This window comes from Anabas testudineus, chromosome 19, assembly GCF_900324465.2.
Source record: "Anabas testudineus chromosome 19, fAnaTes1.2, whole genome shotgun sequence".
NCBI classification, from domain to species: Eukaryota; Metazoa; Chordata; class Actinopteri; order Anabantiformes; family Anabantidae; genus Anabas; species Anabas testudineus.
Window position 1 is genome coordinate 4,195,916 of NC_046628.1, and position 15,470 is coordinate 4,211,385.

A 15,470-nucleotide genomic window follows, 5' to 3' on the forward strand; every position below is an offset into this window, starting at 1 on the left:
TTCTTGTAATATCATAGTTTCATTGGAAGGTTCTGCAACACACTTTCACCCATTGCTAATATTGCAATATTATGACAGCTCTATAAAGTTGTATTTAGGTAAAGAGGTACTGCAACAAAATGCATTGCCAGCACACTCAAGTGCTCACAATGACAACGCTGAATGTTAATTCTGTGAAATGTTTATCATGTTCACAGTTTTAGTTTAATGTCTTAGCATGCTGGCATTTAATATAACTGAAAACAAAAGTATCATAAAATGAAGTAAATCACAAACAGTTTTTTTCCAGATGATGTTGCTAGTGACCAAAATTAACACAACATAAACATGTACTATTTGTAGTGCATGGTTGCATGGTTTTATACCTATACAGCTGAGTATGTTCTGTACTGATTGATCCTGGAAGTGTCCAGATTATCAGAATAGGTCAGCCATGAGGTTTGTCTGACTGAATTCGGCTTGAATGCTGCTTGCTGTAACTGCTAATATTATCTTTTCATGTTTCTTCCAGGACACATTGAGAGACTGCGGCCAAGACAACACCACCTGCTACAACACTGTGGTCTCTCCCATTTACTTTGTCTCCTTTGTCCTGACTGCTCAGTTTGTCCTTGTCAACGTTGTCATTGCTGTCCTAATGAAGCACCTGGAGGAGAGTAACAAGGAAGCCAAGGACGAGGCAGAGCTGGAGGCCGAGTTGGAACTGAAGCTCCAGGCAGAAGCTTTAGACACGGCAACAAGGTCTCCCCAGCTCAACCCACTGGCACTGAGCATAGACAGGTCGAGCTCTGGGGGGTCCCCCTGGAGGTCTACCAGTGGACGTGACAGGGAGCAGGAAACAGACGGTCCTATGGACTCACCCTCTGCTGATATAACTAAAGACTTTGTAAACATAAAAGCAGACCCTCCTTCGTGTCTGGACCCCCCACTGGAGGTAAAGAATCTTTTTAAAATTACATTACTGTTAAACATGTTTTTTGATTGTGATTTGTTTTTTATCTACATGCTGTAAACACTTTATTTGACTCAGTGCATGTACAAATAAGATTCACATTATTAAAATCTGTGAAAGTGAGAAACATATTCAGACAATGTCTAGGTCAGAAGGTTTGATTCTCTGTGGTCCGTGCAGTATCCTGCTCGACACAACAGATTCTCTGAGGTCACTTCCTGCTGGGGAGGCCAAGCTGTGAGGCCAGATGACCCCCATGTCTGTGGTCAATAATTCTGACTCCAGTCCAGACCATTAGTTAATTCTTTGTCTCATGCTGAGGGGCGCTGAGCATGCCTGATGGTATCGGAAATAATGGATTTCTCTGGGAGGAATGTCTCTTCACTGTCACGGTGTACTCACTGGAGTCCATATGTAAACAAACTATAGTAGAGTAAATGTGTCCATATTAGGACATCCTGACTACACAGTGTATAGAATGTCAGTATTGCCATTTTGTCTTTAAGTATTAGGCACTAGAATATGACTGACTCAATAATTTATCCAGAAAATTTACCATTACAAATGCATCAGTCTGTGTGACGCATATCAGGAGGGCTTACAGTTTGTGTGTGTTCGTGACTCTGTGTGTGTGCATGTGCGTGTGGCTGGTCCTTGTAGAGGACATGCCAGTCATAGATAGGTCACAGTGCCATGGGAAAGCTGGACCACAGGGCCTTGTTGTTCACTTCAACAGCTATTTCCAGACAGCGGGGAACTTTCTGGAGATAGGAAATAGAGGTCTTGCTGTCGTTATGTTTCCCCTCTAAGATGTTATCCGTCTTTCTCTGCTGCTCTTTCCAAACATGTGTGGTTAAGCCACAAGCTCTTCTCCAGCCCTGTGGGAGATCGGTGCTGCTGCGGTGCTGTAGTGCCATCTTGTGGGTTTGAATTAGAACATGTCAGCTCACAGCAAATGTTTAGCAGGATGTACTGAATATATTCACTTTCAAAATCCTGAACAAGTCATTTAGCAGAACACTTACACATCTGTATACTAAGTGAGACTAAAGTTGATGCGTAATCTATTTGTGCTACTTCTGGATTAGTTTCTTGTTCTTGTTCCTGTTTGTTTCTGTTTGTTTCTGCCTGATCAGCTGTCCTTTTCTCCCTTTTCTTTCTCTGGTATCTTCTGTCTATCCATTCATGTGTCTGTGTCTGGACTCCTGTCTTTCTTTTCACCCCACCATGTCTTTTTCTACAACTCCTGCTGTCCCTCTCATTTCTCTGTCCAACTTTCCTCTCTGCATTATCCAAGTTTGTCCAACGGAGAGCGCTGTTTGACTCGGTCTCACTGGTCATCCAGGGTTCACTGGAGGGAGAGCTGAGTTTGATGGACAACCTGTCTGGCTCTATCTGCCACTACTATGCCCTGCCCCCCAAGCACAGCAAGCACAGCACCGACAAGAAGGTCAATAACTAACAGTAACACCACTGATGACTTCTTCTATGCCATCCATGTGTCCAGTGGGTCCTATTTCTCTTCAACATTTAGGGCTGCACAAATAAACTGAGAGCTTTACAACCAAAAGCAACATAAGGGCAGTTGTTTATGTTAATCATATAAAAATAGACAGAGACTAGGAGGTAGCCGCATTAATATCACCTGTTTCTGATGCAACAAGTGATAAAGCCTTAAAAAGTTTTTTTTTCACCTACATTACTTAAAATCACTAAAATACAGGTTTGCTAACTTAGATGCTAAGTTTTGGTTTCATTTGTGTAGTTTCTGAGCTTAGTGGCAGTACACTGGAGGTAAGTGTAACTATTTCAGTGGAACTGATATAATGCACAGTGTTTTGCTGATTATCCAGAATGCAGCCTCAGAGAGCACAAGGTGCAGATGAGCTTTGTTAATTGTTGGAAGAACTGTTTTTTATTGGAGACAGGTTATAATGATTATAACTTCTGGCAGATTTGTTAGTAAATGTGACATTTTATGACTCAGTACCCAACTAAATTTGGAAAAGATGGATATGTTTTGTAGTGTACAGAGCCCCTGTTCTATAAAGCAGGCAGAAAGTCTGAGCAGAAAAGTATATACTGTTGAACTTGAAATTGGTAATTCAATAAGAAGCATACAATGTGATGTTTGTTATATCCTGCAGCCCTGCATCCATCACCATTTTTGTACTGGCATTCATCCACAATGAATATTTTTCCCTTTCTAACCAGCCCTGTTGCCCACCACAGTGCAGTGCGTCATACCTCGCCTCAGCTATGATCTCATCTCCTTGCTCATGTCTTTACTCACTTATACTCATTCATGCTTGGCAGGTTTTTGGTCTCCTTCAACAGCCTCAGTGACATGGTTTAGAGTTTAGAGTTTCATTCTGTCTGTGTTCATATGTCTGTGTGTGGCCTTGACTTGTTTGTCGGCCGTTATATGTGAATACCTACTCTGCCTCTGTCACAGCAAGATGAGAGTAAGCCACCTAAGGCATTCTTGAAACAAGTAGATCACAGTCAAGGATGCAAATCTTCAGAGTAATGGGGCAGTCAATAAGCTATAGGTCACTTAGTCAAGGAATAATTTAACGGAGGGCCTCTTGTCCATGTTTAAAGGCAAATTTGGGCCAATTAAATTAGCATTGCAAAACATTGTTCTCTAAAAGCTTTGAATGGGTTTGAGAAATCAATATTGGATGCAGTAGGGCACCTCTCCCTCTGTGCAGCTCCTTTAAATTCGTGAGTAGAAATATTTTCCATTGACTTTCAGCCCTTGCTCCTCTCTGCACGGATGGCCCATTTTCTTGTCAGAAAGCATTTCCTCTGCAAAACCAAATGCAAGACCAAATATACAGCAGCTTCTCTTACAGAAGCCAGAAACACTCAGAGGTTCTAAACACTCTGGGGATGGAGCAACACTGCACAGCTCTGGTTTACGTGAATTAACTCCGAACTAGCATTGTGAGTTAAGCTAATTTAGCTGTGCAGGCACTCGTTAAGATGATTATATTCTGCTTCTTGTCTGCCTGTTTGTTCCTGTGAGTGTGGTTACCGCATCTGCATCACTTTAAACAGTTCATCTGTTGTTAATCAGTTTGTAGATTTGACTGTGCTCCTTGTCATAACATTGCAATTGGTAAGACTAAAATGCAGTATAAAAAGTCTAAAAGTGAGCAAAATTGTTCTCATAACTTTTGGAGCCTGTATGTTTACATTGTCTTTCCTCCTTGCTGCTTATGTGCTCTAATTTTTCCAGTTCTGTACTGTATATGTTGTTTCAAACATGTATTTCCCTGTTAGCTGCAGGTCTTCTCTGTGTGTACTGTGTCCTTATTATTGTGTGTTGTGTGGAGTGTGCATTTGTTTTCTCTGCTCACCAGACGTTGTCTCTTCCTACCTAGATCCCTCTAGCGGAGATGGAAGCTCTGTCTCTGGCCTCTGAGAATTCCTGGTCCCTAGCTCTGACAGACGACTCGGCCCCTGACGATTTTAACCCCCTCTTTCTAACCAGTCTGGAATGCAATGTACTGACAGTTCCTCTCTTTCTCTTTCTCCATCCCTCTTCCTTCTCCCTTCTGCAGTATCTTGTACTGTTTCCTCTCCCAGGGCACTTCCACAGCCACTTGTTCCACACTACTTCCACACATTGGGGTCTACTGAGCTGTGATTAACAGGAGCAAAGCAAGTGGATGCTAAATTAGCTGAACAGTTAATTTGCCCCTGTAGTCCCAACACAACTCAAGACGATATTCAAAGCAGATACTAATTAAAACAGAGAATTATCCCACAACTATTCAGTTCCTCCCAGCCTGAAGCCTCATACCTCATATACATATGGTTTGGACTCTCTACCTGTCTGCCTGTTGTAGCTGCCGTCAGACAAAATAAACAAACTAGTGGTGTATTTAGCAGCTATATCAACAAATATTATTCAGCAATTAATATAGACTAAAAGGGAGCTACTTTGAGAATGAATATTAGACTTCACATGTGTAATAGTTAACTGTAAATTCTCTTATGCTACTGTATATTCATAGCTCCAATACTTAGAAATTGTAGAATATTTGCTTGGGCTTTTTTTTTTTTTTTTTTTTTGCAAATCTATTTTACTTTAATAAAGGAAGTAAATAAACATCTGCCTTAATCTAGATAATGACCTGCTGTAATGCTTTGATGGTTCCTCACCTGAAATAATCTACTTTTTATATTCCTTGATGATAATCTGTCCTAGAGGGCTTAGTCAATGATGGAAATTACATCTATATTCTAAATTAAAAACAAAATGGCTTTCATCAGGGTGTCAATGTATAATTTACCACTACTATGGCTCATAAATGACCACATCACTTTCCAGTAGTCATGAGAGGGACACTGTAACCTTGGCTCACACTGCAGGTCTCGGCCAGTGTTGCAGTGGAATCAATTTGCATATTATCAGTTACTGAAACAGAGGACCATCAGCCAACGCATACTTTGAAATCGCTGTTAATTGAGTTGTGGTGGGAGAAATACAGCAAGACATTGAAATGGTAGTGCAGCCAAAGTGGCAATGAAAGACCCTGGTGAATCTAACCATGTGCCCCATTCCACGTTTCCAGCCTGGTGTGTGTTACTCTCCAGTCCAGTCCAGTCCAGTCCAGTCCAGTAGAGTAGTGCACCTCCTCACCTGCCAGTTTGCAGTTTTCTCTGCTCCGTTGGTGTTTTCTTTCTTTCTCTATACTCTCTGTATTCTTTATCTTAGTCTCTCCCTCTCTGTCCTTTTCCTTTGACCTCTTCTTCCCCCCACTTTTCTGTCTTTTTCCTATGTGCTTTCCATGTGAGTCCACATCTTTACTCACAGTCCCTTTCTATTAGTCTGGTTTTGTGTTTGTACTGTCTTCTGTATTCTACTGTGGTGGTTATCACTCTTCTTTGAGTTTCCATGTGTTTGCCACAGGAGGGTGTAAAGTGTGCTGGAGCTCCAGTAGCTCTGTGATGAATGTGAACTGGTTCTGTAAGGGGTCAAGCGCTGCAACACTGCCCTAGCTGACACACAATCACAGAGCAGGTTTACATAAAGTTCTATGTCTATGAGGGTAAATGCAGACACAACAGATGCAGTGTCTTAACGCTTAAACAGGGAAAACAAGCCCTTGGAAAATGGAAACATTTCTGTGATCTGTGGCAGCTCTGTGCTCAACTATAAAGTGCAAAGATCCTGTCTGTTTTCCATGTACGCTGATGATCACTGGCTATTTATTGACATTGTGTCTTAGATATTTACCGGCTGTGAATGTGTTAGAAAGAGTGTGAGAGTGTTTGAATTAAAGAGTACTCCCATTGGGGTCCAGTGGGACCCTGACTCTTTTGTTTTTTTTTTCTTTCTCCAGCCAGAGAAGCTTGATCCTGGAGAGCCAATGGAGGACAACCATCTAAGTGTCAGGAAGCCAACAGTTGGACGCACACACTCCCTGCCCAATGACAGCTACATGTTCCACCCACTACAGCCCTTTGGCCATGCGGCCCCGGCTCCAGCACAGCTTCTAGCACAGTCACAGAGGCCCCAGCACATATTGGGAACCCACAGGGCCCAGTCAGGTAATGCAGGATATTTATGTAATTTTGAACAATTATCAACAATCTCAGAAAGATGCAGCTGTTTCCTGCCTGAGATCAACACACCTACAATAACTCTTTTGTTGCCATTGACCTGTCAGCACTGTGCTCGTTTGCGTGCAGGGTCAAGTGGCTCGGTGCGTTCACAACCTGAGGATTTATCCCAGAAGCTGACAGTTCCAACAGACCTCTTCAGACCCATCAGCCCCCACAGCCACTCAGACTCAGAGAGTATACCACGACTTCCCCCTCCCAGACGCACACACACACTCAGCCGCACACTTCGCAGACAGGTAAATAAATCATACACTTTCTGATTTTCACTTACTATGGATTTATTCTTATGCTGTTTGTGTCGTACTCTATGTGACAGTTATTGTGTTTTATATCAATGGCTTTCAACTGTGTGTGATTAAGTTACCTAAAACCAAACACAGCAGGAGTTGATTATACTCATTAAACACTCTCTAATAGAGATTAAGAGGTGAACCTTGAAACACATGCTGGAGTGTTCTTTAGTTTGTGGGTGATAAATTACAACAAAGTATTAGCTCATTATAAAATCGTAATAGTATGTTGGGAAGAAAGAGTTAATGTTGTGAAAAAATTGTTGCAATGTTGAAATTACTATGAGATTTTTACAATCTCAAAAGAATTTCATCAACATGACTGATGCAGTGAAGTGTTTAGATGTTGTTTCAAACTGTGTTGGGCAGAAAATAGAGGTTTGCAACTGAAAAATGGAGAGGTTTAAATTACTTTCTCTTTAAGCAGTGTGGCCATGGCCACATAAACAGGTGTTATTCACCTATTTCTCCTTCCTGGATATGAACATATCTTTTTCCAGCAGAACCAGTAACTCTTTAATGTTACATACTGTATGCTATCGTGGCCCTTAAGCCCCTTCATAGATTGGTTTACAGTTTTCTTAAACCTTTGTCCTCATTGCATGCTCTAAACTTCTCTTCCTCTTTCTGTTTCCCTCTTCTTCCCGGTATTCCTGCTTGTTACTAACTGATCTGCTGTCTCATTCCCCACATTGTATCTGTAATTTACTAATCTCAGCTCAGTTGGGCCCAAAAGGCACCAGACCCTGAGCTACTTCTCAAACACAGATACTCCTGTTTCTGAAACAGCGACAAACAGCAGACTTTAGCTACCACTGGGCCTTTCAGAAACACTGGACTCCCATGTTCCATCCACTGGCACACACAGACTTTCCCCCTTTTTGTTTCTTCTTTGTCTCTCATTCAATGTTTGTCTGCTGCTAACCATCAGCCACAAAGTGTCTAGAAAGGCTCTATTTGCCTTTGGGCAACTTTAATGGGACTTTGAGTTAATTGATTCTGTATTCTCATACAAGCAGGAGGAGCTCCATCTAACATTGCATTACTGAACTATTCAGTAGCTGAGTGATAGAATGTATTCAGACAAAGACATTATTTGGCTGAGAAATTTACCCACAATGCAGTGCACTTACTAGACCACAAACTTTACAACTCAGGGGATTGCTACAGACCAGCAAGTGCTGTCCATATTAATTTGGTTATTTTGTACACACAGTACCATGGTGATAGAGTACTTGTATATTTTCTAATGACTAGATTAGTGCTTGAGTACAGTAGTTGTTGTACTGAACCCAGTCTGACAGGGTGATCTTTTTTTTTAGTATTGTTCCAGTATGCACTCTTATTATCCATTAACAGGTATTGTGTTGCTGTGGCTGGTGATTGGCCTGGCCTGGTTGTGATACATTGTTTTGACCACTGGATGTCTCTGTGGTCTCACTGTTCAGGCTCATGCAGGAAACCCCCACGCTTTGAAACATGTATCAAAGTGCTGTGTTGTAAAACTCATGCCTGCCTTGTTCCCTCATCTATGTAGACCTATTTTAAATTCACATAATGCATCACAATTAGACTTATGTACAATTTATTTCCTTCCTCCAGTCTGCGAGGAACAAGTCACGAATTCATGAGGACATTTTATGAGTTTCAGCAATCATTGTGCTTACTAACCACTCCTTTTCTACAGTAGTGACACATTGTGTTTACCCTCTGACTGTTGGCCTTACACCCTGTAGATGGTTCTGAGGTAGAGGGAAGGATGCTCAGAATTGGGTTGTAAATTTACACTCTCAGGGTTTTGTGTAAACGGTCAAAGGTTAGAGGGTCGGGTGGTTTGGCTCAGAGTTCATTGTGTCAGCCAGCACTTGATGGAAAACTTTTTGCACTTTCCTGAGCATTCATGATATTTGAGGAAAACATCGACGTGAGTTTCGTACTTGGAAATGTCATGCCCAATTGGTTCTGACAGTTATTCTGTAACATAACTGACAGGAACATTTTCTTTATTTCATTTTTGTAATCTCAATGTGGAGAGTTTCAGAGCATTCTGAGGAGTTCATTTCAGAGACAGTTTGAGACAGTTTTTGGAACATTAAAAAAAAATTTCAATTACTCAGTTAGAAATTTGCTCAGTGGAAACTCCAGAATCTATACAAATGCAAATATGATTCATTTTACAAGTTTTAACTTCTGGCCACAGGATATTGTCTACTTCAAAGTAAAGTCCTATCTCAGTACATGTGGCTTTAGCTTTCCACATCGCACTGGTGTATTGTATATAAGGAACCATGATTTGCCTGGTCCTGGTTCACACATCCACAGCACGAGCATAGAAGCTTTCACCCTCTGCAGGTGATCGTAAAAATAGCTTTCTAATGTCAAATGTCCATAACATGTCCATGACAAACATACATCATTCCGCAAGATGTGAAGAAACAATAACAATGCAAGTTGTTACTTACTCTTGAGATATCTTAATTTGGCTGTCTGCTATTGACAAATGCAGGATGACCTCTGTGTTAACATGCCATCAGTTATAGTACAGGTGTTGCAATTCAAGTTTAACCCTCTACAGTGGGAAACAGAACTCTGCTGGCCAGACTGTGAACTTTGACCCAAACTGCTGCTTCTCATCCTCACCACCTCACACTAACTAGTCTCCCCTTCGCATCCCCTCTGATTTTCCTCTCCCTGCCTCTCATTGCACATTTACCTCCATCTCTCTCACTTTTCCCCTCTTAAATATTTCATCTCCCTCCTGCCCCTCCATGCCCCGTCTTCCAGGTTGCAGTGTCAACTGATTCTCAGGAGGCCCTGTGTTCGGACAGAGGGGAGGACAATGAAGGACTTGTGAATACAGCCTCCCTGGGCCTTCCTCCATCACCCTCCTCCTCCTGCTCCTCCACCATCTCACCCTCACCCTGCTCACAACATCATCATCAGCAGCCTGCTCTCTGCCTGGTCCCCGCTACACCAGGGGCATCTCCTAAACCCTCACGCCCCAGCAGTGTGCACACTCAGCACCACGACCAGCACTGCCTCACCTCTTCCTCGCCTCCCCTGCACTTACCAGCCAGGCCACACCAACAGGAGGAGGCCTCAGTGGATCAGGAAGTGTCCCTCATTACCTGTGCAGGGTTGGCTGGCAGTGATGACTTCATGGTGGAAGACAGCCGTGATGGTAATGAGGGATACTGCAGCTATTCAGGCCACCAGAAAAACCGGAGTTTGTGTTTAAGGCAGCTGAAGAGATTCCACAGCGCTGACACACAAGGCCGCAGCACCCTCCTGCCTCGCCCACGCCCTTACTCCTGGTTGGACGACCTGCGCCGCCACTCTGTAGAAGTGTGCTCCTCTGTGGAGTCCAGCCCCCAACGCAGCACCACCTCCACCTCCTCCGGCTTTGTGTCACAGGCTGACAGCCTGCAGATCCACAGCCAGACCCCCACACAAACCTCGCTGCCCTCACCTCGACGTAAAAAGAAGATGAGCCCACCCTGCATCTCTGTCGACCCCCCTGACGGACTGGAAGCTCAGTCTGGGCTCTACCCTGGCCTAGATGGGCTTGGGGGCATGGGGTTGGGAATGCCCCCTCCTCTGCCAAGCAGGGACACTTGCCTGAGGAGAAGAGCGCCCTCCAGTGACTCCAAGGACTCCTTTGACCTGGGAGCTGGGGAGGGTTCAGGTCATGATAGCGGCTCCCCCAACCCCATCAACAACTCCAAGCTATTGACTCTTCCCAGTTTCTCCTTTGACAAGACAAGCTCCGAGCACTGAACACTGATACTCCAACACACACAGATACACACACGCACACAGCCGGACCAACTCTCCACACACACAAACACATGATGCACTCTGTGTATCTGTGATGGTGATAGTTCTAGTAATAATGCTGTAGAGCGTAATAATGGTAAAACTACCACAAACAGTAAAAACATCCTTGGTTTAAAAGGAGTGCAGTACTGTAATAGTGTGACCACCCCTTGTCTTTGTATTGTTACTGCCAAAACAACCAGAGAAGAAGAGAACACGAAATGACGAACCTGACTGTGTCTCTTCTGCTACACCTGCACGCCACTGGTTGCAGCTCGACCCCAACACCTCGGGATCAGCCCCTGGGATCTGAAACTGCCTTGTGTTTGCACAGGGTGGATTTTTCCCGGTCAGTGGAGGTACAAAGCAATATGAACGTTTTAGAGACACTATTTTCTTAAATTATTGGGCCATAGTGTTTGTACAGGATGTTGTTTTTAGTTTCATTTTATTGTTATTTTCATGTCTTTTTTGTGATTTTTTTTTTTTGTCAGAAATGGTTTGTCTTTGTCTTTTTTTTTCACTGTAGGATATTTCTAGGTTTCTTGGTTTACTGAGGAAAGTGGACGTTTTTCAAAGTGCTGAAAACCATGTATTTGTAGGAATAATATAAATATATAAATATATATATATAAAAACAAGTCATTAAACTGAGCTTGGATTTTTAAGCACACGTGTTGGACCGTGGTGGTTTAATTGCTGAAAGACAAAGAAGGCTGTATATTACAAGTTGTGTAATTGATTGCCTGATTCTCCTGTTCCAGACTGCCCTGACTTCACAGGAAGCGAAGAACAATTTGAGAAAAGCTGTTTCAAATTGATTATACAGTCTTTTTTTTTTTACCTGATTTGTGGTTTGACTTTTTTCCTAGTATGTGCTAATTCAGTTTTTCATGTTCAGTCGTTTGTGTCTGAACAACCAGCAGCAGAGTTAGATCCCTGTGAACAGCTGAAGTCCTTTCGTCACGTTTCATCTTCACGTTAGAAGAATGCACTGTGGCCCAGAGACATGACTCTGAGGTCACAAAAACACAACATCATATTAAAGGTGAACTCATGAGACACAGATGATCTTTCCACTGACATTAGGTAAGTAAAATGTCAATTGTTGTCATTTTGCATCGACTTTTTAAAGAACAATTATTGACAAATTTCAACAATGGCCTCGCTACTTTCAAATCATTGTTCTGCATTAATTACAGCATAGCTTTCTGGGAAGATTTCAAACTACAGTGTTCTCAGAAATGTAACTGTCAGCTGGGGCTAGATAAATACAGTGCTACAACAACAAAATGATTGATTTAAAACATAAAACATCCATATACTGAACTGAAGCAAAAATTTAATTTAACTGCAATATTTTGAACCAACAGAAATCTTCATCAGCGTTCGAAAGAAGGCGTGACAACGGATCCTGGATCCTGTCCTCTCACAGGCATGAGTAGAAACAAAGGTTCTCCACATGCCTGCTGAGTTTCTTCTGGGTTTTTCAACTTAGGTCAGGTAAGGTTAGGGGTTAATTTGTGACTATATGAGAATGTAAATGACGGTTTCTGTATGTGATAGACTGGTGTACCCCTGCATCTTAAACAGTGCTATGATCTGGGGTTGCTGCAGTTGGTCAGGTCTAGGTTCAGCAATGTTATGTGCGAATGTGAGAATGAGGTCAGCTGACTACCTGAAAATACTGAATGACCAGGTAATTCCATCAATGGATTTATTTTTCCCTGGTGACACAAACTTATTCCAAGATGACAATGCAAACAGGATTCATCGGGCTCAAATTGTGAAAGAGTGGTTCAGGGAGGATGACACATGATTTTCACACATGGATTGGCCACTACAGAGTCCAGACCTTAACCCTATTGAGAATCTTTGGGATGTGCTGGAAAAGACTTAGCGCAGTGCTCCGACTCTCCCATCATCAATGCAAGATCTTCACGAAAGATTAATGCAACTCTGGATGTTGTGGGAGTTCCAGTATGTTCAGTGGAAACAGAAGTTAACTTAGACAGAATCTCCTTGAACAGAGTTAGGATTTTCCCACTACCCCCACCTGTGGTCCCTGACCATTCAAAACCGACTGTTCAATCTCCAAATCCATATTTCTAGGCTTTTTATATACAGCAACATCAATTTTTGAAGAGAGAACTGTAACAGTGTGCTCTCGCTAAGTCAGGTGTCTGACAGTGTAAGAACAGTTTCAGCAAGATTAATGTTTGTTCTCTTCATTTAGCTTTGACAAACAGACCACTTACTCCCCACAACCTGTTGTATTCCTTCAGAAACCATTCCTGGAGATTAATGAAGCCTATAAACACACAAGATGTATTGTGGGAAAATGTCAGCACCTTTTGTCAGTTGCTATCAGCAGCTTGGTAGCTGCGGCGAGTTAAAAAGCTTAAACTGTACGGTATATCAAGTCAGTGTCAGAAAAGAAAAAGAGTCTTGGTGGAATGTTTCTGTTGTTTTTGGAGCATCTTGTTCTTTAAGCATTAAATAAGAGGCTCTTTCTTTCTTCTTTTTGATTTTGACTGTATAATGTGCAATTGTCTAATTGTGTACTTGAATGACAGTGATTTAACACTTAGACTGTGTTGTGGTGCATTTTACAGCAGCGTGTGATTAGAGAAGAGACTGCATCGTACATTAATACATTTAATTTATGACTCTGGGAGCAGCACACCAACACAAACCAAAAACACAAACCAACTATGTAGACTTGTAATCCATCAGGATTGGAGGCCTGCTGCGTAATAATTATTGCTCTTTAAAGTTTAAATATTTGGTCGGGCTTTGTGCATGATAATGATCCAAGGCAGCTGAATAGAGTAGTGGTAACGTTGCTGTCCTCTTCCTCCCTTCCCGATTAAAACACTGTGGTAGTACTTAAAGGCAGATGAAGGAGATGTTCCTGTTTCAAATTAAGAGCCAATCAACTTTGTCTTTGGCTTTGTGAGTTAAAACAACATTTGACATTTATTGTTTCTGTTTACTGTACTGTATCCAGTGTCTACAGTGTTCCAGTATGCTACCTGTAACACACACCCTCGGACAGTTTGAGCTTAACAATAACATACTTTATTGATCCCTTGGGGAAATTGTGGTTGGACAGTTGTCAGACAGTACATATCGTTGCTACTACGGGGTTTCGCTGTCTTGTCCAAGGACACCTCAACAAGTAGCCAGGAGGAACTGGGAATCAAACCACTCACCCTGGGGTTCATAGACGACTTCTCCACCACCTAAGTGCCTACTGCCTACTGTTACAATGGTTTTTGGATCCTCTAAATAACACTTCAGACCTCTCCTCACCCTAAATATTGAAAGATGAAAATGAACATACTGATGCACCAGCTGTCTAGAGCTATCTTATCTATCTTTATCTATTTATTGGACTGTAATGAACACATTCTCATCTGAATGTTTGACACATAGAGCAAGAACATATAAAAAATATATTCACAATATGAAAAACATGTACAAAACTATTTTTATCATTCAACCAGCGAGCAAAATGTACTAACGGCTGGAAGAGTCTCTGCGGATTCTGGAAGCATCTTACAGAACAGCAGCGTGTTGTTAAGTGTTTTTAAGTCTTGACCCTCTGGGCTTCTCAAAGACATTTGAGTTGTTTATTTATTTTTTGCATAATTGGATACTCCTGTGACGTGAATCCAATAATAATACATGAGACACCCACAGGGTCGCAGCTGGTGATGCTCGATGCAGCATGTTTACTCTATGAGGAGAGAGAGAGAGAGAGAGAGAGAGAGAGAGCTGTACATCTGCTTTATTAAAAAGTAAATCTGCTGTACAGTATTTCCCTCTCTGGGATCCTGTACTGACCTCTATACGACAGACATCCTAAAAATCAGCTTGGTGATTCAGGTAAGTATCCCACCAAACAACTAGAAAACTCAGCTGCTACAAAACCTCCTGTGCATACTCTATGTAAATATCCTGAATTAATATCCTATTTATATGCTTCTCACTTACAACAACAGCATAATGTATAAAAATATTGCAGAATACTACAGGATGTATTGACACCACTGTTGAATTATGGACTGCATTTATCAGCAACACTTCAGTAGTTCACACTCTCACGAGCTTTTGAATAAATTCAATCTGCACAGGCGTCCATGAATATGCAGAAACTAATAAATAAGTGCTCACATGAAAATGAAGGAGAAATCTCACCATCTGATTTGTGTCTAGGAAAAGTTTATCTTAAACTGGCTGAATTCACATGGAGACGTACTGTAGAGAGGCAGCAAAAAAAGAAATGTCCAAACTCATTAAAGCTTCAAAAACACTCCAGGCTGCATGTTGTATAATGCATTTGTTTAAAGTTTAAAACCCAGTTTGTCAGAGAGGCTTGCTTTTGCATCACACTGGGAATGAGCGAGCGACCAACTTTTCAAAGCCTCTCATTAGATGTATAATCTGTTTTTGACAAACTGTGGACTATTCTTCTACGGATAAATAGGGGGTCAAGACTTGGACTTGCGTGTTTCTCCAACCTCGGCATATTACACGAACTTTACGTACCTCTGAATGAGATCAGTCATTAGACACAGCTGTTTGAGCTGAACGTTAAATCAGTTTTCTAATGGAGTGGTCCAGTAAGCTATCTTTGTTCTAAACCTGTGTCTCCACCAAACGCACTTTAACCGTGTTTTACACTTCTGTGTGTGACGTGTCTCACACCAATGATACACACTCATTTTAATCCGTCCAGCTGTCTGTAGCGCCCAGGTTTTTACTTT

The 15,470-nt window shown here is 41.9% G+C and overlaps 1 protein-coding gene across 3 annotated transcripts in view; it reads left to right on the top strand.

Moving 5' to 3' along the window:
- The window catches only part of cacna1g (calcium channel, voltage-dependent, T type, alpha 1G subunit), a 207,029-nt gene extending 196,002 nt beyond the window's left edge, over positions 1-11,027 (top strand). For all 3 annotated transcript variants that reach the window (XM_026351608.1, XM_026351609.1, XM_026351607.1), the window contains 4 exons: positions 512-934; positions 6,310-6,517; positions 6,659-6,828; positions 9,667-11,027. In XM_026351608.1, the coding sequence (XP_026207393.1) occupies positions 512-934; positions 6,310-6,517; positions 6,659-6,828; positions 9,667-10,659 (1,794 nt within the window). In that variant the 3' untranslated portion in view covers positions 10,660-11,027. The remainder of the gene's footprint in view (positions 1-511; positions 935-6,309; positions 6,518-6,658; positions 6,829-9,666) is intronic.
- The last annotated feature ends 4,443 nt before the right edge of the window (positions 11,028-15,470 follow it).